Source organism: Tursiops truncatus, chromosome 16 (genome assembly GCF_011762595.2).
Source record: "Tursiops truncatus isolate mTurTru1 chromosome 16, mTurTru1.mat.Y, whole genome shotgun sequence".
NCBI classification, from domain to species: domain Eukaryota; kingdom Metazoa; phylum Chordata; class Mammalia; order Artiodactyla; family Delphinidae; genus Tursiops; species Tursiops truncatus.
Genome location: NC_047049.1, coordinates 60,237,294 through 60,260,305, shown reverse-complemented (window position 1 = coordinate 60,260,305; position 23,012 = coordinate 60,237,294). Strand labels below are relative to the sequence as shown.

Sequence of the window (23,012 nt, the reverse complement as noted above, 5' to 3'; positions counted from 1 at the left end):
GTGGGCCAGCGAGGCTTCCTCCAAGAGGGGAGCAGGGAGGAACTCTTGTGGAGTGACGGCAAAAACAGTTGGTGAGGACGAGAGTCTTAAAGGGTAGGAAAGTCTCCTGACTGTGGAGCAGCTGCAGGTGCAGGCGGAGGCCGTGTCCCGGGCCCACCCTGCTGGCTCAGCCCATAGACCCAGCGGCATCCCCTGGCCACTTGTGAGGGCTGGGCCGGAGGAGGGATTGCTCTAGAACCGCAGCTGGTTGTGGTGGGCTGGGTTTGCCCAGGCGGGTGGAGGAGCTGTTGTTCTTGTGTGTGTGCAGCAGGGTCTAGAATTCAGGCTCTGGGAGCCACCTGCCCCTGCCTGCCACTGCATACTTCAGGACTGAGGTACTTCTTTCTCCCTTCGTTTCTAGAAGGCAGAAGACAGGAGGGTTCCTAGAACCTTCCACTGTCACCTTGGCGGAGCTGGATGGGAAGGTCCGAGTGTGGGTGCAAGAAATGGAGGGAGCTCGGAGTTCAGCCGAGAGACCGGCAGGGAGAACCGGGGGAGCTGGGAGTCCCAGCTGCTGTCTTCATTCTCCATCTCTCCGGCCATCACTGTCCCTTCTGACCCCACATGTTTCCCCAAAGCCTATCCTTCCACCCTGAACTGTAGCCCAGCTGGGGGTCCACCTGGCCACCCTGTGACACCCCACCTGGCTCTGGTTATACATTGAGGCCAGAGCTCCTCCGTGCCAGCCTGCGGTGCCGACCAGGCCCGAATGCCTCCCTGGCTCCTGCAACGTGTCTCTCTTCTGTTCCAGGATGAGAACGACAACCCTCCCACCTTCAGCAAGCCTGCCTACTTTGTGTCCGTGGTGGAGAACATCATGGCAGGTACGGCCTGGGCTGGGGAGGCACGAAGGCGGGAGGCCAGCGGGCATGGCGCCGACGGCATGAAAACCTGACCTTGCACACGATCGCCAGAGGCCCGTGCCCTCCCTGTGTTTCGCAATGACAGGTGGAACCTCTGGAGATGTCCAGTTGTCTGCCAGCCCACAGTTCTTTACAGAGCACCTACTGTGTGCAGTTGCTCGGCTAGGCACTTGGTCCCTGCTCCCCTGCAGCTAGTTTTCCTGCAGGGAAGAGAATAATGACCAATGATTAATTCAGCAACCTTGTATGCAGAGAGTTCTGAGTTTACGGGGTTATAAGGCCGGTCCCAGGGCCCATAGTGGCCGAAGGGGTCACCTTGGAGGATGGCATGTGTTCCTAGGTGAGGATGAGAATGGGAGGCTCCTCCCTGGGCTGTCTCAAGTGCCAGGGCCCAGCTTGCAGACCCAGGGCCACCAGCTCCACACTCAGGTTCCAGGGGACCTGCTGTGTCCTCAGGGCAGGCCGGAAGCTTCACCCTTACACCCAGAGTGGACGTTCCGTGGGGTAAACTCTCATATCAGGAATTGCTGCAGCAGCTGGAGGAATTAGGGACAGTGAAATCAGAGGTAACCTTCCTTGGCATCACAGGACCTTCTAAAGAGAACCTTCAGGTACCTTCCTGGTATCTGATGATTTGCTGGGCAGGTGCCAGACTGTGCCCAGCCCACCTTTACCCATCCCAGTCTCAGGCATCCCCTGGAGAATATCACTCTGAAGCAGCCCCCTGCACTCCCCATCACCCCCAGAGCCTCTGACAAGGAGAGACCTTCATCATGGCATTTAATCCTCTTCCAAGCTGAGTATGCTGGGATACAGGAGTGTGTCAGGGCAAAGGTGCCTGTCCTGCTCAGGACAGGACTGAGAGTCAGATCAGAGGCCCCAGGGCTACCTGGAGAGGCCCAGAATGACCTGACTGTCCACAGCCCCCTGCCTGGCCCCTCACGCCCCCTGGGACTATCGATTCATCAGCATAATAGTAACCACGGTCTGCAGTTCAGTGGGAGCTACCGCGGGCCAGGCCTGTGCCCCGCGTGTTTCATCCTTTGGGATCCTTGCCAACCCCACAAGTTGGGCTTTATAGTTAGACCCATTTAACAGAGGAAGAAGCTAAGGCTCAGACAAGGCAGTTGCCAGAGGTGCTACCAGATTCCAGCCTGGCTGTGGTGACTCTAGAAGGCCACACACTGAGCCTCCTCGCCACCCTGCCAGAGCTGGCAGCTGGGCGGCAGGCGGGGGCTGAGTGCCCTGGCAGGCACAGCTACAAGACACGCTGCCCTCAGAGTCTGGCCAGGCAGCTGGCAAGGCTGGCCCCCGACCCAGGATTTCACAGAGATGGAAATGAAGGTGAGGGCCTTAACCGGACATGAAGGAGAAAATAAAAACCCTGATAAATTCTCCTTGTGATCAAGATAAAATAAGACCAAAACTGAATACAATAAATGTAGAGTAATTTAATATGGAGCTCCATTTCTTTTTGAGTCAGAGTCAAAGCTGGTCCCTCTGAGCATGTTTAATATGGTGACCAGGCAGGGAGGGATGGGGTGGGGCAGTGGCGCACTCTCTGAGGCCGGGCCAGGACTGAGTCGGGGACGGAGGCGGAGGACTGGATCCATCCCAGGCTCCACCCACTCCCATGGAGCCTCGTCCCCGCACAGCCCAGGAACCTGGGCCATGGGAACAGGCGGTTGAGCCCACTGTCATCCCTGGGTCTCCCCAGCGGCAGGCTTCCTACCTCCTGAGGGCTCCTTCCCCTGGGGCCTGTGCTCCCGTCCTGCCCCCGGAGCCCGGGGCTGTGAGCCCACGGTGAGCAGCACCCCACTGCTTTTGTCTCCCGGAAGGAGCCACGGTGCTGTTCCTGAACGCCACGGACCTGGACCGCTCCCGGGAGTACGGGCAGGAGTCCATCATCTACTCCTTGGAGGGCTCCTTCCAGTTTCGGATCAGCGCCCGCTCAGGTGAGCGCCCTGTGGCCCTCGTCCTCTGCACCTCAGGCTGACGCTCCGTCCTCAGCCTGGGGACCGGCCTCTGGGCCAGCGTCTCCTCCCTTTCACAGGAGGCCCGTGTTTCTGAGCAAGTCGGCTTTGAGCACCTGGTTTTATCCCTGAGATATGCATTTGTGTGAGATTACTGAGCTTAGCCCCTACACAGCAACATTCATCCATTCACCAGAGAATGTCTTTCAGTGACGAAGAGCCCTGTCATGTTTAAAATGTGTTCCCTTTTACCCGTATCTGGCTAACCCACTGCTCTTCAGGGACACCCTTCTGCAAGCCTAAGTGTCTCCCTCCTCACCTGCAGACCTCATTCTTGAATCCTGGCTCCTCTTCCTAACATGGCGTGTGCCTCAGTTCCCCACCTACAGAGGATGCGCAGATCGGGGCTGTTGTGTGAATTCAGTGAGTCATTAGAGAGAACTCAGGGTAGACTCTGGCACGTAGTAAGTGCTAACAAAGTTAGGTTATTATCATTATTTTCTTTGGTCTTTTCACCCTGGGCACCCCATCCCCAGCTCCCTGCTCAGCTCATGTAACTCTCCTTTCTTTCTCATTTCTCCATATGCCTCCCTCTAGCTTTCTCTCCTCCTTGAGGCAGGGAGGGAAGAGGCGCAGAAGAAAGCAATAAGAGAACCCAGCCTTCTAAAAGAAGCTGGGAAGGAATGGGAGGCCCCCGATATTCATTCATACCTTCATTCAGATATCAGTGGGGGCCTGTTCCCCTCCAGGTGCTACGCTGGGGAACAGGATGGAATAAGACATGGTGTCACCCTCACGGGGTTCCAAGTCAGCTTAGTGGGCATGCAAGGCTCCCCACTTCCAAGTACCCACTTGTGTATTGGGTAAGGGAACTTGTAGATGCCCAATAGGCAAACCCTGAAACCTCAGTGGCTTAGCACAATAGAAATTCTAACTTACACAGCAGTCCAGTGCTGTGTTCAGGGGACAGTCTTCCACATGATGATTCTGGGACCCAGGCCCCTTCCATGTGTGGCTCCAAGGTCACTGCAGAAAGGAAAAGGGAATATGGGGTCTTGTGCAAGGAGATGTTTATGGGTCAGGCCCGGAGGTAACATACATCACTTGTGCCCACATCCTGTTGGCCAGAACCAAGCAATGGCCCCACCTAGATGCAAGGAAGGCTTGGGGAACATCATAGTCCCTGGCCTGGCAGTCCCTCCCCAGCAATCATTCTGGCCTGGGAGGGGAGCAGGAATCTTTGACGAACACTGGCCATCCCTGCCACAGGTGATCGGTGGCCCAGCAGGGCATCGAGTCTTCCTGTTATTCATGCCTCCCTGCTCAAAGTCTGCCTGCAATCTCTCTCTCATCCCCCTTTCCTGGAAGCTTGGGGAGCAGGTGGCTGACGTGTACAAAGACTGAACACACCCAGGGCTATCCTGAGCCTCCCTTTCCACCTCTGACAAAACAGGTGCCTCCCTCCCTGCTCTCAGGAGCCTCCACCCTCAGCGAACCAACGTTTCTAGGGAGCTCAGAGGAATATCGTTAACGAATATTAACTGCGTGCTCAGCACTGTTCTAAGTGCTCTGACCAGCATCACCGCCACTCTGAGGCAGGTACTAGCCTCACAGCATCCCCATTTTCCATACAAGGAAACTGAAGCATAGGAGAGGTTAAAGTCACTTGACTGAGGACTCGCAGAGCCTGAACTTCCAACTCCAGAGCCCACACTTTCAACGCTCCATTCTATAAAGCCGTGGAGAGCCGCGTGCCACCCCCAGATACAGTGGCGGGCACACTGACCTTTCAGCACCTACCCAGCCTTCCCAGTCAGGGACGCCATCTCCACCCGGGGCCTTTAATAATGACATGGACATTTTCTTGCTGCCTTAACACGGCTCCTTCAGCTCCAAAGGTGTAAGCGTTTTCCTCTGAGCACCTTGGTCAAATTAGCCAGGCCTGCTCCACAAAGGTGGCCTTAATTGGATCTAATTTCCCAGACAGGAGGAGCCATCTATCATGCCAACAAGTTCATGTTTAAAACTTTTTAGAGCTTAATTTCTTTTTTTTTTTTTTTTTTTTTGCGGTACGCGGGCCTCTCACTGTTGTGGCCTCTCCCGTTGCGGGGCACAGACTCCGGACGCGCAGGCTCAGCGGCCATGGCTCACGGGCCCAGCCGCTCCGCAGCATGTGGGATCCTCCCGGACCGGGGCACGAACCCGTGTCCCCTGCATCGGCAGGCGGACTCTCAACTACTGCGCCACCAGGGAAGCCCTTAGAGCTTAATTTCTTCCTCATGCTGCCAATTAACTGGCACCACCCCAGCAAGGAGCGTGGCTCTGCGGGCAGACCTTTGTCAGGCTTTTGTTCCTGGCTTTAGCACCACCCCCAGCTCCCTTCTCAACCCTGCACAGGCCAGAGACGGGCCAGCATGGCAGGAAGGGAAATTTGAGAGTGAAAGAGTCCTAGGGACCACTGGCCCCACTCCCTTATTTTATGGTAGAATAAATCAAGCACGAAGAATTTAAGTAACCTGCCCCAGGTCACACAGCTCAGGCAAGGGGGATAGCACACAGTCCCTGCCCTTGGAGAGCCCTCACTGTCCTTTGGAAGGAAATGAGCATTTTCTGAGTGTTGGGAACTTCACCTAGAGTTATTTAATCCTTCCAAAGCTCTTACTTGAAAGCATACTAATCTCTCTTTTACACATGAGAAAACTGAGGCTCAAAGAAATTAAGTGACTTTTCCAAGGCCAAGCATCTGGAAAGGGCCATAATCAGAATTCAGATCTGGGCTTCGCTGTCCTCAAAGCATCAGCTCTTTCCCGTGGCCCACGTGCGATGGTAGATGACCTGGCTACTGTACTGTACTGAAGCTGGCTTGTGCTGGCTCACACCTGCTCACGAGAGCCAACTGTATACATCTCTTCCCAACTCCAGGTTCAATGCCATCAAGTGGGCAGCTTAAAATGGGCCCTGGGGGCTTCCTTGGTGGCGCAGTGGTTGAGAGTCCGCCTGCCGATGCAGGGGACACGGGTTCGTGCCCCGGTCCGGGAAGATCCCACATGCCGCGGAGCGGCTGGGCCCGTGAGCCGCGGCCGCTGAGCCTGCGCGTCCGGAGCCTGTGCTCCGCAACGGGAGAGACCACAACAGTGAAAGGCCCGCGTACCGCAAGCAAAAAAAAAAAAAAAAAAAAAGGCCCTGGTGGGAATATTTATAACTATGGAAATCAGCAAATACCATTTTTTTTCCTTTAGGGAGCCAGTTGTCAAACATTTACTGTCACACCACTGCCAGATGACTTCCACACTTTAATTACACCAAAATACAAAGAAAAGCCCAAAACAGGCTGACAGAGATTAAGGTCTATTTTAAATGTTTATATTTAATAGAATAACTTGTTTATACGCTAAAGAAAATTCAAGGCATTATAATTATGTCACGTACAAGGTAATTAAGGCAATTATTTTATAACTTAAATCTCAGTGCGCTGTAGGTTGAGCTATCTAGAATGAGCCACAAGTTGGAACATGCGTGAAGCACTTGGTGTGTTTCAGTCCTGTTGCTGTATTTCTGTGACCATTTGAATAAATAGTGCCAGGTGCCGCTCTAAGCTTTAGAACTAAATTAGGTGAATTAATCCCATAACAGCCCTATGAGGTAGGCCCTATTATTGTTCCTTTTTAACCAGATGAGGAAACTGAAGCACAGGGAATTTAAGTAATTAGTTCCAGTTGATAAAGCCAGTGAGGTAATGTCAGCAGTCTAAGTGAGAGGTCCTTTGTGAGTGAGCTTGAGGCCAAATGTCCCTCCTGCCCTGTTCTCCAGCCCCTAACTCCATAATCAACCTAGGTTTTCCCACATCTGAAAATACCTCCTCCCCACGGGGTTATACTGCCCAGCTCTGGGATTCGGGTTCCCAAGGCGTGGGTGCTATGCCCTCTCTCCTGTGAGCACCATCTCACCACCCCCCATGCACACCTGTACATTCACACATGTGCAGCAAGGTCACTGGATCTTGCAAGCGTCTCTCTTTTGCACACTTGCTCTTTCTCTCCTTCCCCAATCCCTCCCTGGCCCACCCAAACCCTCTCTCACGCACCCCTCTCTCCTGCAGGTGAAATTACCACCACCACCCTGCTGGACCGTGAAACCAAGTCTGAGTACATCCTTATCGTACGGGCAGTGGACGGGGGCGTGGGCCACAACCAGAAAACCGGCATCGCCACTGTGAGTGCCTGGCCCTCCCCTGCCCCCAGCTCCCCACTCGCCAGCCAGGCTGCTGCCCCCAGCTCATCTTCAGCTTGCACCACTTAGGCCCCTGGTTGCTTGTGTCCTAAGGCAGTGTGAGGCCTTGTGGAAGTGGAGGGAGGGTAGCAGGTACCAATTCATTGTCAGCCAAGGTCAGCCCTGGGGCCTCCACAGCTATGGAAAGAAAGACATTCCCAGGAATTCCCTGGCAGTCCAGTAGTTAGGATGCCATGCTTCCACTGCAGGGGGCACGGGTTTGATCCCTGGTGAGGAAAGATCCTGCAAGCCACACAGTGCGGCCAAAAAAAAGAGGCATTCCCACCTGGGACATGGGGGCATTCCGGAGGAGCAAATACTCCCTCTCCTGCCTCCAAAGACCAGCCGGGAAGAAGGCATGAGCCCCATAGTTCCCTCCCTGCCTTGGCACCTGCCAAGAAGCTGGAACAGGTGTTCCTCTCAGAAGAGTGGCTCAGAGCAGGAAGCAGGGCCCTGGAGGGTTTCCGGGAGCCTGTTACCACCCCATCCCTACATTTGCAGCCTAGGTTTGCAAGAGATGATGAGAAATGATGCCTAGGTTTCCCTGCCATGAGCAAGTAGGACCCAGGAAGGCCCAGAGCCCCATCCAAGGCCTTGGTGCCTCTGAGAGTAGGAAGCTAGAGGAAAGCCATTTGAGGATCCTGACTGAGCTCTTAGCTGCAGAAGAGGGTGGGGGAGTGAGACACTCCCTCTGTGGGAGAGCAAACAGGAAGAGTAGCTGACAGGTCCCTTCCTTATCCTCATTTGCTCTCCACCTGGAGCCCTCTCCTGACCTCTCCTTTAGTCCTCATCCCCCCCACAGCAGCTACCCGCATCCTGACCCAGCCAGAGGAGCTGGGGTTGCTATCACTCGGCCAGGCACTTGGCTGAAAAATCCCCAGGGCCCTATTCCGTCATGGGAGGCCCCTGCTAATAAGACTCCGAGCTCTATAAATAATTTACCTGGGTGGCAGGTGAGCAGGGAAATTGCTTGGCTTGTAGCTGAGACTGACGGGAGAAGCTCTAGGGATTCTATCAGGTTCCCCACCCCAAACCTCCCGCATGCTGTCGGTCACCTTCAGCCAAGACTAGGGGTGGACAGAACAAGCCCCAAGTCACAGGAACGATTTCAGGGGTCATCTCATCCATTCCTCTGCCTCCTAATGGGACAGCACCTAAACCCTCTGAAGGGTCGTGGCTCCCTCCTGTCCTTGAAAGCCCAGGCCCTGCTCCGAGGCCCCCAAAGCGGGTGGACCTGGTGGAGTTAATGCCAAGGTGCCCCATAGGCATCTGAGTGTGTCCCCCAGCGTGGGCACTGTCCTCGCACAACTCAGCTAGGCGCGTCCCACAGCGCCCCTTGTGGCTTTGCAGGTGAACATCACCCTCCTGGACATCAACGACAACCCCCCCAGATGGAAGGACGCTCCCTACTACATCAACCTGGTGGAGATGACCCCTCCAGACTCTGACGTGACCACAGTAAGTGGCGGTGGGAGGCAGAGCGGCTAGGCGGCCCTTCGCGGGGTGTCTGCCATTCCCACGTGAGCCCTAAGGACCTGCCGGTGTGGTGCTGATGGACTTAATGTTTCCCTCGGAGCCAGCTCTAGGAGCAGAGTTCCAGAAACTCTCTTGCATGGTGAAAGGCAGTCAGAGGTTGGGGGAAAGCCCTCACACAGTCCTCAGTGACAGCGGACTCCAGGCTTTGTCAAAAGGAGCACAGGCAGCCCAAGGACAGTGCCAGAGGAGCTAGGGCTGGTTCAGCTCATAGCCACCCTTAGGACTGAGACCCTAGGACTCCGGCCACCCCCTCAGGAGAGCCCCCAACCTCCCGTCCCCCTCTCAGATCGCGCAAGCTTCAGCTCTGCCCTCAGAGCCTTCCTTCACCACTTCCATCACTGCAGCCATCGGCCTGGGTCAGCTGGCCCAGGGCTGCCCCAGCAAGGGGTTCAGAGTTCAGGGACTTTCTGGCACGGGATGTTCCAGGTTTTCACAGGCTCCTGTGTGTGCTGCGTGCAGGGAATTGACTCAGGGTAGGGGAGGGGAGACACAGCCAAAAACCTCAGGGCGTCCAGAAGGGAGAGCAGAGTCCTGAGGAAGCTGAGCAAAGACCCCACTCGATCCGCTCTGCTCTGGGATTCACATTTGTGAGGCTTTCTTTTCGCCCTCATATTGTGCCCCGTTTGGCCTCATTCAGGGAGGCTTCTCCCCAGATGTCCGGCCCCACGGACGCCAGCCAGCCCTGTGATAGACATGAACCTGACAGATTACGGCAGCCCTGCTGGGACATGCCAGATGCTGTGCATGTGTGGTCCCACGTGGCAGATGGATTCCTTGCTTCCGCTGTATGATGGAGAAAATGGAGAGTTAGCGTTTGAGGGGTTTGCCCAAGGTCGCAGAGCTAGTAAGATAGTAAGAGATAGTGTCAGGACTGAAACCCAGGTCCCACCTGGCCTTTATCCCTCTGTTGGCTCAGTGGTGCTCTGACAGGTGGCCCAGGTCCCGGAAAACTGGAGAACTCAGGTGGGATGAGAGAAGAGATAGTAACTTTCATATCCAGCTCTCCAGGAAGGCTGCCCCACACTGAGTGCAAGCAACCTTGGCGTGGTGATGCCTAGCCTCCCTGCCCCACACCACATCAACCACAGCCGGTAGTGACAAGGTCCACCTGGTCTAGATGGGAGAGGATGTCAGCCTGGAAGGAAGGACAGAGAGAGAGAGAGAGAGAGAGAGATGGCCATCACATCTGTCCTGTCTTCCTTTGTACAAGTTCAAAATCCGAATGACTCTCGACTCGTGGGCGGGTCCCCCTTGCAAGGATTCCTGTCGGGGGCGGGGGGGGCCGGGGTAGGGATCTGGAATCTGTGTTTTCTCAAAGCCCCAGACTGGGAGCGTCCTTCCAGCTCAGAGCCAGATTTGGCAACAGCTCCCCTAGGCCCTTTCCTCTGTGCTCTCTAGGCTACAGATCCGATGGGCGCTCTCTGCTGCCACCTCATGTACACTAGGGGTCTAGACTAGGACAACCCCAGCCAGAGACCCCAAGAACTGGGGCAGAATATTCACCTGTGAACATCTGTCTGGTCAACTCTTACCTTTGCTTTACGTGACTGAGAAATTCCTCCCAGAGGGAACTGAGGAGAGAATGTGGCTGCGTGGAACAGCAACCAGGGGTGCCATTATTAGAGAGTCCACCTGCCAGGCAAAAAGTAGTTCGGCCCGGCTGGGACTGCACTTGGCCTTGGGCAGTTCCCAGATCAGGTCCCCGGTAGCCTTCTCCGGATCGCCAGCCTTTCCTCACATCCTCCGAGCCATGAGCAGGTAAAGACAGTGGGCCAGGGGCCTGCTGCCCAGTGCCCCCTCACTCTCCAGGAAACCTCCACAAACCTTCAGTGAGCACCTACTATGGGCCAGACCCTGTGCTTGGCAGGGGCACGGGAAGCAGCAAGTTTCCTCTCTGCCTTCAGGGAGCTTGGTGTCACTCCTAGGCTCAAACCCACCACTGGTTCCCACCTTAACCCTGTGTAAAAGCCAGAGTCCTTACTGGACCCACCCGGCCCACGGGATCTGCCCCACCTTAACTCTGGGGAGATGGACATGTGTGTCCACCCCTCAGGGTAGAGTGGACATGGCCGTTCCTCCCCCAGCTTGGGGCAGCCACAGGGATGGGGGACTTCAGCTTTTCAGTGACTCACGGTGGTGTTTGAGCCCTGAAAAAAAAAAAAAATGTTAATGACTCAGAATTTCAAAAAGAAAAGCGCAGAATCACAATTAAAGCTTGTTATATTAAACATCTGCCAAACATGTTGTGACAACCTTAGAAATGACGCGATTTAATGTGCGTAAAAATTTCATTGCATGTGAGGACAAATTGTGGGTTTGATTTTCTGGAATTCCCAGTTATGTGTGATGATTGCTAGGATGGCAGAAATGAAGCCCACATTAACTGAGCTTGTCATAGCAAAATAATTTCAAAAGGAATAGTCATAAAAATTCTTTCAGATTTTAGAGCCGTGAAATGTATGTACGCATATATACATGGGTCCATTGTAATACCTCTGAGGGGGCCCCCTGGGGCCTTCTAAGGCCTCACGACGGCCCTGGGTGACGTAGGCGTTGTGGCTGAGGTGTGAGAAAAGTGGGCTTCAGGCAGGGAACAGCTAACCCAGAGGTGACATCAAGGGGGAGGTGATATTTGAACAGAAACTGGCCTACCTGCTGACTCATCTCCCACCCCCCTTCTCAGAGCCACCGCGCGTGCACGCGCGCACACACACACACACACCTTTCAGTTTCCTAAACCTGCTGAACTCTTTCCCACCTTGGAGCCTCTGCGCAAGCTCTTCCTGCCCCCGCAGGGTGCCCTTCTTCCTCTACTCCCCACCCCTGCTCTTCCCATGGCTGGCTCATTCTCCTCCATCTGCCCCAGCTCAAAATGCCACCTCTCTACACTCCGTTTCTTTCAGAGATGGCCACACAATCCGTGTTTATCTGTTAGTTAGGTTGCTTGCTTATTAAGAGGCAGTATAGCTCAGTGATTAAGTGGGCGCCTCTGGTACTAAAATGTCTGGGCTCTAATTCCAGCCATACTACTTACCAGCTGTGTGACCTTGGGCAAGCTACTTAACCTCTCTGTGCTCCCACCTTCTCAAGTAGAAAACGGGGATAAAGTCTTCACTTGGTAGAGTTGTAGTCATACTTAATGAGCCAAAATACACAAAGTACCCCGACACACGGCGAGTGGTCAGCAAATGACAGCTGTTGTCGCCATCAGCTGCCCCCGCTGCTGGAATCACATCTGACTTGTTCACTGTTGAGCCACAGTGCCTAGTACAGTGCCAGGCACATTGTAAGCGCTCAGTATTTGTGAATGAGAGCTGTTGATGAACTTGTTCGCCTTTCATCCCCACCCTACCTGGCTCTCCACTCCACCAGGTGGGGTCGAGTCTTCCCTGTCAGAGGGAGACTAGGGTGTGTGACCGAGGGCCCCTCTAGAGGGAGCCCTGGCCACTGCCCCTGGTGTCTGAAGTGCAGGGTGAGTCCAGTGATTTTTTTCAGAGCTGTGTGCAGACGATCGTGTGCACCGGGAGCTGACCAGGGAGGTGTCTGTGTGCACGTGTGCACCGCGGGCGTCCAACCCGCACGGGCGCGAGCTTGCAGAGTGGCCGTTCTCTGTTTGCAAGTGAGATTTTGGCCCAACTCTCCCTCCCCGCTCCTGCAGCCTCCTTCCAGGACCTGGCTGATAGGCATTGATTTAGAGCCTTTCAGAGCCCTCCAGCAAAATAGAGGAGAGGGGAGAGGGAGAGAATTATTCCCCGTCAGGCCAGGAGAAAAATGACGAGCATGAAATGGGAAATAATGAGGGGAAAGTGGTGAGATTCTATACGATCGCCCAGCAGGGAGCTTGCAGGAGGGGTCCCAGCCCACTGCCTTCTCCTGTGCCTCCATGCCATGACCAGCGAGTGGGCCAAGGGGCCAAGAGTCAGTGCCCACCCCCAACCATGGTCACTTGAAGCAGCTGCCCAAGGTACCCCCACCCCAGCACTCAGGGGTAGTGGAAGGTATCTCAGCACATTCAGCAACAGGCTGCTGCCCTGGAACGGGTGGTTTAACTGCTCTGTACCTCAGTTTCCCTATCCAGAAAAATGGGAATAAAAACTATCTCCCTCCTCTAACTTGAGAGGAGCATTGTAGAAACACAGGGCTTGCTGGTCTCCTCTGTCCATCAGTGGGATGACTTTGCCTGGCTGAAATGATACCAGGAGAGCCTTGTCCCCTGCTGTCGATACAGGGGTGATTGGGTCCCCATTATAGAGGCAGGGAAACTGAGCACCATGCCCGCAGCACAGTGAGGGCTGCTCAGGCCTGGAAGGCTGGGGCCTCCCCCATCCCCATTGGCACAGCAAGGCTGGGAAGGGAGGAGATGGGCTGAGCAGCTGGGGTGGGACTAGAGCCATGTCCCACTCTGAAGCAGAAGAGGGGCCCAGAGTGGCTCGGAGTTCAGCGCCAACATTGGCCTCTCTCCCTGACCTCCCTGGGGCCCAGGGGCAGATGGGCACCCTGAGCAGGCGAACCATCTGTCTGTTCTGGTCTAATGGCCCCTGAGACACCACGGGCTGAGGATTAAGCCAGAGGAGGGACAGATTCTGCCGCCAAAGCACAAAAGACCCCACATCAAGTAAGATGAAGGAGCTGACACGGCCAGGCTGTCATCGCCACGTGTTCTGGAGTTAAGAATGACACCGTCCTGATGCGGCCCCTGGGACTGCGGTCACCACCCGCCATTGATCTTGTCCACCTGTGGTGCCGCAGTGGCCCCTGCAGCCAGGGTTGGGGGTGAGCGGAGGGGTGGGTGCCACTGCTGTCCGGGGTGGGAACTGAGTCAGCTCCGAGGCTGGTGTTGTCTGACACTGAGGCTGGCCCAGGCCTCTCTGAGCTCTGCTTTCCCCTTGTGGGAGGTGGATGGCAGAGAAGGTCCTACAGAGCAGGGGTTGGTGGGCGTGAGGACGTGGGAGAGAATGCGCTGCAGGGTGGGTTGCTCTGGGTTAGGTCAGCAGTGAGGCTGATCCCTTCATGGGGAGGGGCTGGAAAGTTACAGGGGCCAGAGTGTCTGGGCCCCCTGTCCTGAGACCCTCCCCCTTCTCGAGGATGGCGTGCCCCTTCAGGGAAACTCAGGCCTCTCCCTCCTCCAGCCTCCCCTATCCCCAGCCCCATGACTGGCCCACCCTCCAGACCAGGGGACTTACCCATGGCTCCCTTCCCATGCCCTGTCATCCCTGGTGTCCCAAGAGGCCCAGTTCTTTTCAAATTGCCTCACAATCTACAGCTCCAGAGGAAAGAAGAGAGGGTTTGATAAGGAGGAACCCAGTTCCCAAAATCTGTGGTTTCAAATCCTTTCAAAAGATCAGCCAAGGCTTTGGGCTCCCCAGCCCTTCCCAGCCCCCACCCTGAAGAGGTCCGTGGTCGTGAGCTACACGGACTCCTCCCCCAAAAGCTCCATGAACACGTTACCCCACGTGTCTGAAAAGGAAGGATGCTGGCGGTGTTTCCTGCCGGAGGGACCTAGAGCCGCTTCCTGGCTGGGAGACTTTGGGAGACTCACCGTGCCTCATCTGTGAAATGGGCTTAATTATAGGTGTCCTCCTCGTAAGGCTGTTGACACAGCAGGTGGAGAAGGCCTGGTGTCTATGAGGTTCGGGGAGCCTCCTATATGCTGTCGGGTGCTAAGTGTGGCTTTTACAGATCAGAAGCCGAGGCTTGAGTGGGGAAAGGGACTTACCTAAAGTCAGAACGGCGGATGGAGAAGCCAGGAAGCCCAGGACTTCCAGTGCTTGTTCATCTTCTGAACCTCCTTCCTCCCCACCCCCAGAGATCCCCCTGCTGAAGCCAGGAGGGAGACCCACCTCCCAAGTTTGAGCGAGGATACCTCCTGCTCCCAGACAGTGGGGTGCCCAGGCCCGGTGCGTGAGCTCAGACAACCCGGGCGGGCAGCCCGGGCCACAGAGACCCCCTCCCTGGCCTGGGCTCAGTGGAGGGGTCGGTTCCTCCCGGGCAGGTGGTGGCCATTGACCCAGACCTGGGGGAGAACGGCACTCTGGTGTACAGCATCCAGCCACCCAACAAGTTCTACCACATCAGCAGCAGCACAGGCAAGATCCGCACCACGCACATCATGCTGGACCGGGAGAACCCCGACCCCCACGAGGCGGAGCTGATGCGCAAGATCATCGTCTCTGTCACAGACTGTACGTGCCCCTCACGCCTGGGCTGGGGACCTCCCCCCGTGGCATGTCCTCTGGGCGTCCTGGGACCTACCCAGGAGGGCTGTGTCTTGATGACTAAGAGTGGAGTGACACCCACTTCCCAGTTGTGACCCAGCCCTCGCAGAGGGCAGAGGGAGCTGGGGGTGCAAGGCCCAGGCTGCTTCGTGAAGGGGCCCCTGGGATCGAGGGCCACTGAATCGCCTTTCTCCACCCCCCTTCTTCTCCCACACCCCTCTTTCCCTCTCCTGTCCCCGGCCCCCCCTAGGTGGCACACCCCCTCTGAGCGCCACCAGCAGTGCCACGGTGTTTGTGAACCTCTTGGACCTCAATGACAATGACCCCACCTTTCAGAACCTGCCTTTTGTGGCCGAGGTGATTGAAGGCACCCCTGCGGGGGTCTCCGTCTACCAGGTGAGTTTCCCTTTCCTGGCCCGGGAGCCTGCTGTCTGTCATCTCCCTCACCAGCCAGCCAGCAAGGGAGCAGTGGGTGCTGTGTGCCCAGCCTTGTGACGGACACTTGGCAGGGGCGGGACAGGGGAGGCCAGCCCGAGACCATCAGACGGGACACACTCCACACCAGACTTGGAGAGCCAGTGCTCTGAGGGATGGAAGTGGAAGGCTTCCTGGAGGAGGAGGGGCTTGAGCTGGGTCTGGAAAGGAGAGCACCACGGGAGATGGTTAAAGGCAGAGGGAGGGAGGGGGACAAAGACTAGAATTCTAGGAAGCCAAATCAGTTTCTCAGGGCCCGATTGTGGAGGGCTGGCCCAAGACCCTCAGCACTTCATGCCTATAGGTGGTTCTAGAACACGAAGAAGGTCAGACGAGTGTAGGCCAGGCATCCCGGCTCCATGGGCAACCCCCTCTCTCCTGTGCTCTCCTGTAAACCCCAAGGCAGTGCCACACAGCGGGTGGATTCCCCCACTTTTCAGGAGACTTACAGAGACTTTCCCAAGTCCCTGTAGCCGAGAAGGGGTAGGGCCTGAACTTGAACCTGGGTCCTCTGCCTCCTGCTTCATCACCCTTCTGGTCAGGGAGGCCCTGAAGGTCCAGGTTGAGGGGAGGTGATGCCCTCACAGGGGCTATTTAGAAACACTGGAAAGCCCTCAAAGTTGAGATGGGCTTTGGAGTACGATCGAGATGGGTGTGGGTCCCAACTCCACCACCTGTGTGCTGGGTGACTTGGAGCACACTATTTAACCTCTCTGGGCCTCAATTTTCTCACCTGTGAAATGGGGATCAGAAGAGTACCTGGCTGGCTGTGCTGTGGGGATTCGATCAGACACCTGTGTAAGCCACCTGGCGCTTGGATTGCAGGAGATACACAGTAGCCGATGTGCTCGTGATTTATGTGTCTATCGTGAGGGTTTATACCCTAGAGACAGCGGGAGCCCGTGGCACAGGGGTAGCCTGATCCCATTTGCTAAGGATGCCGGGATGGTTAACCTTGGCCATGCCCTGCAGGCCCACTGTGCTTCAGTTTCTTCGTCTGTAAAAGGAGATTAAGGATCCAGGGAGCATTCACTCTCTCCAACAGAACATTCTCCCCAAACGCCCAGCAGGGGGAGCTGTGATCCAGGGAACAGCAGCCAGTCCCTGAGAAGTCCCCCAAATAGGAGGGAGGTTGGCGAGAGAGCCGATGAGCCCCGAGACCTGGTTCTCCAGGGCTCAGAGACAGCAGAGGAAGGAAATGCCCACCAGCGCAGCTTCTGAGTTCACAGAGGAACTGTCTCAGAGTCATGAGAAGATGGTGGGAGGAGCTGGGAGCATTTAACTGGGAAACTGTCTTCAGATACAGAAAGAGGGCTCTGACCCAAGCTCAGCGGTTCCCCAGGTGCCCTCTACAACCTCAACCAATAATGATCTCTGCTGAATGTGCAGAAGAACTTTCCCCAGGGATTAGAGCTGTGTGCAGACAAATTGGAAGTAGTGAGCCCCCCGTCATGGAAAGCATTCATGCTGAGTCTGGATACCCTCTTATCCAACTTGTTGGATGTAAATTAGACCAGATGACTTTGACATTGTCTTTCAATCCTGAGAGTCTTGGCTTGATCCAAAGCTCTTATTTTAACTATTATTGTACATTTTTTCTCAAATGTCTTGAATCGTCTTCTGTAAAACTTTCAACATATCAGGGTCTTGAGTCAGGAGCGCTCATCAGGACTAGAGGTGCAAATGGGAACAGTGTAGGGATTGGAAGGAGGTTTGCCTACACATGGCCTCGAATGGCCTGTTTAAAATAATAATCAAATCCTCAAGTGACTTTTAAAAACAAGTTCTTGATATCATCTTATTTTTGTTGTCTTACAAATGAAAACAAAGCAGGGAAGGGAGTCCTTTTGGTCAAACGTTCTGTGTAGTTGAGCTCCATGTAGTTGAAGGGGTCTGAGCTGTTAACAGCTGCTCCTAGCCAGCAGCACGAGGGCCGGGGGTGAGGGAGACGGCCGAGTTTGGAGGGTCCCGAGCCAGCTGGGAGGGCTTCCTAACGAAGAGAGCAGGGTTTTGAAGGGGGGTTGGCTGTGGACCTGGACTCTTGTTCTGAAAAGCCCCTTTCCCGCGCCACCCCACTCCCGGCCGCACTTGTTACATCTGGATACCTTTCAGCTCTGACGTGCTGCCCCCTTAAAGAGCATCTGGGAGGCTGCGCTGGGGACAGTGGCCTGGCCTGAGGCTCTGGGTTGTGGTGGGGGCAGGTGTGTCTGCTGGAGCCAGACGTGGGTCAGCGGGAAGGAGGGAGTACTTCTCAGGGGATGAGCGTCAGTGCTGGTGTCCTCACCCCTCACGCGGCCCCTCCTCTCCCTCAGGTGGTGGCCATCGACCTGGACGAGGGCCTGAACGGGCTGGTGTCCTACCGCATGCCTGTGGGCATGCCCCGCATGGACTTCCTCATCAACAGCAGCAGCGGCGTGGTGGTCACCACCGCCGAGCTGGACCGCGAGCGCATCGCCGAGTACCAGCTGCGCGTGGTGGCCAGCGACGCGGGCGCACCCCCCAAGACCTCCACCAGCACGCTAACCATCCGAGGTGAGGGGGCAGGGGTGCCTCCTGCTGCACTGAGCACATGGCACGGGCCCTGGGGCAGTGGCAGGCGGCTGGGAGCCCACGCTCACCACTGCTGTCCCCTGTCCAGGCGGCACAGGCTACCTTGCCGATGGGCGCCCTCTTCAGCTGGAGCCATTCGACACAGCAGAGCCCTCTCTGTCTCCACTAAGTCAAAAATGCCAGCAGGTCACTTCCCACCTGGTCACTGCCTTCAGGGTCCCAGAGCCCAGGGGCAGTGGCCTGGACCCACTGCTAAGGTCTCCCTTTTTGATCCTGGCAGCAGCAGAGAGGGCTTGCTCAGGGGGTGGCGTCCTCGGATTCACGAGCAGGCAGGGGAGGTTCAAAACCCTTTGTCCTCGTCTTTGGAGGGACAGACTTTCTATTTGGAGATGTAAAGGGAAGCCTCCCCTCCCGTGTGTGGGGAATGGCTGGAATCGCGGTGGAAGGGCATCACCCCCGGAAGAGGGCAGCTGGGATTCCCAGGCTCCCTAGGATTCCTCATCTTCCTGGGGCCCTCTCGGTAATTCCCACCGTCTCCACCCTCTATCAGGGCGGGGCCAGGCCAGGGAGGGTGACTGTTGCTCATCTACTCTGGCTGTATCTTTAATTCTTAAGACAAAACTGGGACGTGGACATGAGCTGTTGACAGAGGGCCAGGAGTAACCCCAGGGAAGTAAGTTCAGAGTGTAATGGGCAGGATGTGGCCTGTTCTCTAGGACAGGCCTGGTCCCATCCTGGGTCCTGCCAGCCTCTGTGGGATGGGGGTTGGGTGGTGGTCGGCTCGGCACAAACATTCACCCTCCTTAAGCGCGACCCAAGATGATGAAGACTAGAGAGCCGAGTGTTCTCTCTCCTGCTGGTCCAAGGCTTGTGGGCTCCTGGTGCCAGTGTGAGGACCCACATCTGTGCCCGTGATTGGCAGGGCAGGTGTCCAGTCCTCTCAGAGGGGACCCCAGCTTTTCTTTCCAAGGCTCAGCAGAAGCCGTGTCATCAAATGAGCCTATCGTTTCTCCTGACGTTATCACAGAGAGGAGCCGGAGTGGCGCGGGGCTCATTTCACTGAAGGTCATCCCAAGCCCCATCTACCAGAGGAATGGGGGCCTGGCATGCAGAGCTGAAAACACAGATCTATAAGGGAAATGAGACTTTCTTGGCTGGGCTGTGTGGGGTGCGGAAGGAAGGGTAGCTTTCAAAGCCAGCTACTTTCCCTGGGACAAACTGGGGACGGGCTTCCCCAGACCCCCACCCCACCGCTCCCTCACCGTGTGACTTTGGACAAGTCATTCAGTTGCTCTGAGCCTCCTCGCCTATATAGTGTGTCTAATGACGGCTGCCTTGTGAGGATGATGTGAGGGGCCCGTGTGGTCCTGTAGAGGCAGCGCTTAGCATCGCTTGGCACCTGAGGAGAGCTGAGAAATGGTGATCATCGTCATCATAACTTATCGTCGTCGTTGTTAGGCATGTATTGGAAAGAGGCTGTGGGGAGCTGTGGGAGGGTGTGGATCTCTGGTCAGCTCTGTCCCGGCCCCAGCGGCCATGGGGGCCCTCAGCTCATGACCCGCAGGTGTCGACTCCTAGGAAATGTGCTTCCATTGGTCTGTGGCACGAGCCACTGCCTTTGGAGCTGGTTGTTTAGAGCAGAAGCCAGGCCTAGCCCTGACCACCGACTCTGCCCACAGTGCTGGATGTGAATGACGAGACACCCACCTTCCACCCTGCCACATACAACGTCTCCGTGTCCGAGGACGTGCCGCGGGACTTCCGGGTGGTCTGGCTCAACTGCACCGACAACGACGTGGGCCTCAACGCTGAGCTCAGCTACTTCATCACAGGTCCGGCCCTGCCTCCACCCCCTCCCGGATGAGCAGCCAGCCGGGAGAGGGGAAGGGGCCTGAGTCAGCCATCAGGGTTTTGCTGCTGCTGGGGTCTCCCTGAGGATTTGCCCTTGACTTCTCCTCAGGGTTTTGCTCCTGGGTCCCTGTGGTCTGGCTCTCTGGGGGCCTCCTGAACCTGCAGGGGGACGGGGGTGGGGGGGTGGACTTCCTGAAGTTTATTCTAGAGGGTGGTGGAGCCAGTGACTCCTGGGGAGGAGCCCTGCCCCCCACTCCACCCCATATCAGGGTGACAAAGCAGTGACTAGAGGAATGTGGCCTTTTCCTTCCTTGGGGACCTTTCACCCATGAGGAGAATTTGCATCTGTTTAGAGGCAGATGGCTTAGACATCCCTGAGTGAAATGGTTTTCGCTTAAAAGTGTCAAGTGGCTACCACTTAGAGACCTGTGGAGAAATACTATGAGGCCATGTCTGGCTCAACAGTAGAAGGGGAGCCATGATCGATTAGTGATGTCTGCCACGACAGCAGGCTTGGTAGGTGGTGGCAAACATGCCACGTATTAGTCATTCCTGGATTAGAACAGTCTACCAGCATTCTTCAGTCCAGGACACACATGAGAGGTGCTGGAATGCATGGCAGGGAGCAGGGCAGTTCTTTCACATTCCTCAGCCCTCCCTCGGCCATTTTACTGGCTCAATCTTCCCTCTGTCCATGGCCTACCTGCAGCCACATTACATGCACACTCATATACACACATGCCGTGCACACACCAGCCTCCCTGATGCCTCTCCCCCGGAGCAAGGAATCCCAGACTACGGCCCGTCCACCGTTGCAGCCCAGGTGAACTGCCAGGCCTCTGCCTCCCTTTCCAGATCCTTTCCCTCCTTCCCCCCGCTAAAGGAGCCCTACACCCTCAGGCCAGCTCCTTACAGGCCGGTCCTCAAGACTGCTCTGGAAAAGGCTGTTATCAGGACCCCCACATGGCACGAGCCACGGTTTGGCCACCAGCGCTACTTGTGTCCTAGTTCCTTCCCTGCCCCTTGGAGTCAGGTTGTGTCCCTTGTAGATGATGCTTCAGGCACTGGGGAGCAGATACTGGAGGCTCGGGGAACGGGAGCAAACCATGTGAGGACAAGGGAACACCTGGCGGCAGCCCCTAGGATGACTTCCCAGTGCCTCAAAGTGGCCAGTTTCTGCTGACCTGAGAGCCCTCGCAGCCCTAGGTTTCTCGGATTTTAATTCTGCACATTCCGCCCAACGCTGTGCTGTGTCCTGAGCCAAGCTAGCCCAAGCCCGATGCAGTGGCGCCCTCTGCTGCCCAGAATGCCACACTGCCTCCCAGCTGGCAGGGGAAGGGTCTCCACACTGTTCTGATGGAGTCCTTTCCTGGCTTGTGTCTGCCTCAGGGAGGAGGCCCTCACCCTTCCCACCTGTCCCAGAACTCAGGAGGACTGTCTGAGGCATGTCTCCTGTCCACCTGCTTCTACTCTTTACTCTGTGGAGCCTCCAGGAGTCCCCACTCAGAGGGCCCAAGAACGCTCGGCTGACTCCAAAGTCCTTGGCCACATATAAAAGCCCCAGCCCAGGTTAACTGCTCAGACACTTCTACCCGACAGGCAGGTGGCAGAGTGGAGAAGGACTCAGACTCGGGAATCAGACTGCTGAGTTGGGAGTCCTACACCCCGAATAGGTGACTGTACCCTGTAACCTCACTAAAGGACTGTTTTCCTTCTCTGCAAAGTAGTGATCGTGCAAATGAGAGGAAATGCTCCACGAAGTGGCTGGTACACAGTAGGTGCTCAATGAATGTTAGACCCTTATGATTTTCAGGCATTTGACAGTTCACCTAAGCCCACACAGGCCACGCCCTCATCAGAGTCCCCCAGGACCCCCTTCCCTGGCAAAGCCGAGTGGAAAGCACAGCCTTTCACCCCCGGACCACCCCTGGAGTGTCCTGGCTCAGAAGCAGAGCTGGATGCCACTGCCCTTTCCCTGGCCGGGAGCTCTGTTTCCTGACCAGAGCTTCATTCTCTCTTGCCCACAGGTGGAAACGTGGATGGGAAGTTCAGCGTTGGCTACCGCGACGCCGTCGTGAGAACGGTGGTGAACCTGGACCGGGAGACCACAGCCTCATACACGCTCGTCCTGGAGGCCATCGGTAGGCACCAGTGGGTTCACGTGGGGTGGCCTTCCAGGAGCCAGGCCTTGAGCCAAAGGCTCTGCCCTGATGCCACTGGAGAAAGGGCAACCAGACCCTCAGTATACTACTGTGCACTCGCGGGCCGTGAGGCTCGGCACATGGCGCTACCTGCCAAGGTGGTGTGGCAGGGGCTGTGTGGGAGCCATACGGGAGAGCAGCACGTAGACAAATCACTGCACAACCAGGAGGACAAAGCAGAAAGGGAAGAAGGTGTGGCCCAAGGGTAGCAAGCACAGAGGGTGGTGGAAACATGGGGAGGGGGGTGATCAAAGCAGGCTTCTCGGAGGAAGTGGCCTCTACAAGTGCCTTTCAATTAATTAGGACTCTTGGCGGCAAATTTTAAAATAAACTGACTTCAACCGTGTAGGCTCACAAAACCAGTCCACGGGGAGATGGAGCTTCAACTATGACTGGCTTTGGGGCTCAGGTGATGCCACCAGGCCTCAGTCTCTCTGCACTGGCTGGCTCTGCCCCCTGCGTGTTGGCTCCATCCTCTGGCTCACGTGGTGACAAATCCTTGCTGCAGCCCCAGCCTTAATCTGGGTTCAAGTGCAGCAGCAGCATTCCTCCCTAGGGTGACCGTCCTTGCCTGGTCATGCAGCAACTGGGCACAAGCTCCCTCTCCCAGGGAAGATGATCCAACAGCTGCCCCTGGGGCTGAGCCCTGGGAGGGTCCTGCAAGGAACCGAAGGGGCAGAACCCCTGGATACCTTAGGCTTAGAAATCAAGCAGAGCCGCCATCCCTGAATGCAGGGATCCAATCCATCCTGTAGGTGGGTTTGACTCAACTCATGTTTCATAAGAAATGACAATTCATCGTGAATGTTTAAAAATCAGGAGATTTTATTTAAAAGCTCAGACGTTTGATTTCTCCTGAGAAATCAGAAGATCTAGTGTCACTGGGCCCCCTCCTGCCTGTCCAGTGTGGACCGGAGCAGAGGACAGCTGCCCCTTGAGGCAGGCATGCCCAGGTGTGGGGGTCTTACCTTCCTGGCCCTGACAGCAGTCAAGTTTGGCATCTCAGGACCTGTATCTGGTTCTTAGGGCTGCTGTAACAAA

General features: G+C 56.1%; 1 protein-coding gene across 1 annotated transcript in view; it reads left to right on the top strand.

Moving 5' to 3' along the window:
* The window catches only part of LOC101316782 (cadherin-23), a 387,052-nt gene that overhangs the window by 338,719 nt on the left and 25,321 nt on the right, over nucleotides 1-23,012 (top strand). The window contains exons 19-27 of the mRNA XM_073793692.1: nucleotides 791-863; nucleotides 2,741-2,857; nucleotides 6,975-7,087; nucleotides 8,495-8,602; nucleotides 14,673-14,862; nucleotides 15,146-15,291; nucleotides 17,682-17,901; nucleotides 19,599-19,751; nucleotides 21,798-21,911. Of these exons, the coding sequence (XP_073649793.1) occupies nucleotides 791-863; nucleotides 2,741-2,857; nucleotides 6,975-7,087; nucleotides 8,495-8,602; nucleotides 14,673-14,862; nucleotides 15,146-15,291; nucleotides 17,682-17,901; nucleotides 19,599-19,751; nucleotides 21,798-21,911 (1,234 nt within the window). The remainder of the gene's footprint in view (nucleotides 1-790; nucleotides 864-2,740; nucleotides 2,858-6,974; nucleotides 7,088-8,494; nucleotides 8,603-14,672; nucleotides 14,863-15,145; nucleotides 15,292-17,681; nucleotides 17,902-19,598; nucleotides 19,752-21,797; nucleotides 21,912-23,012) is intronic.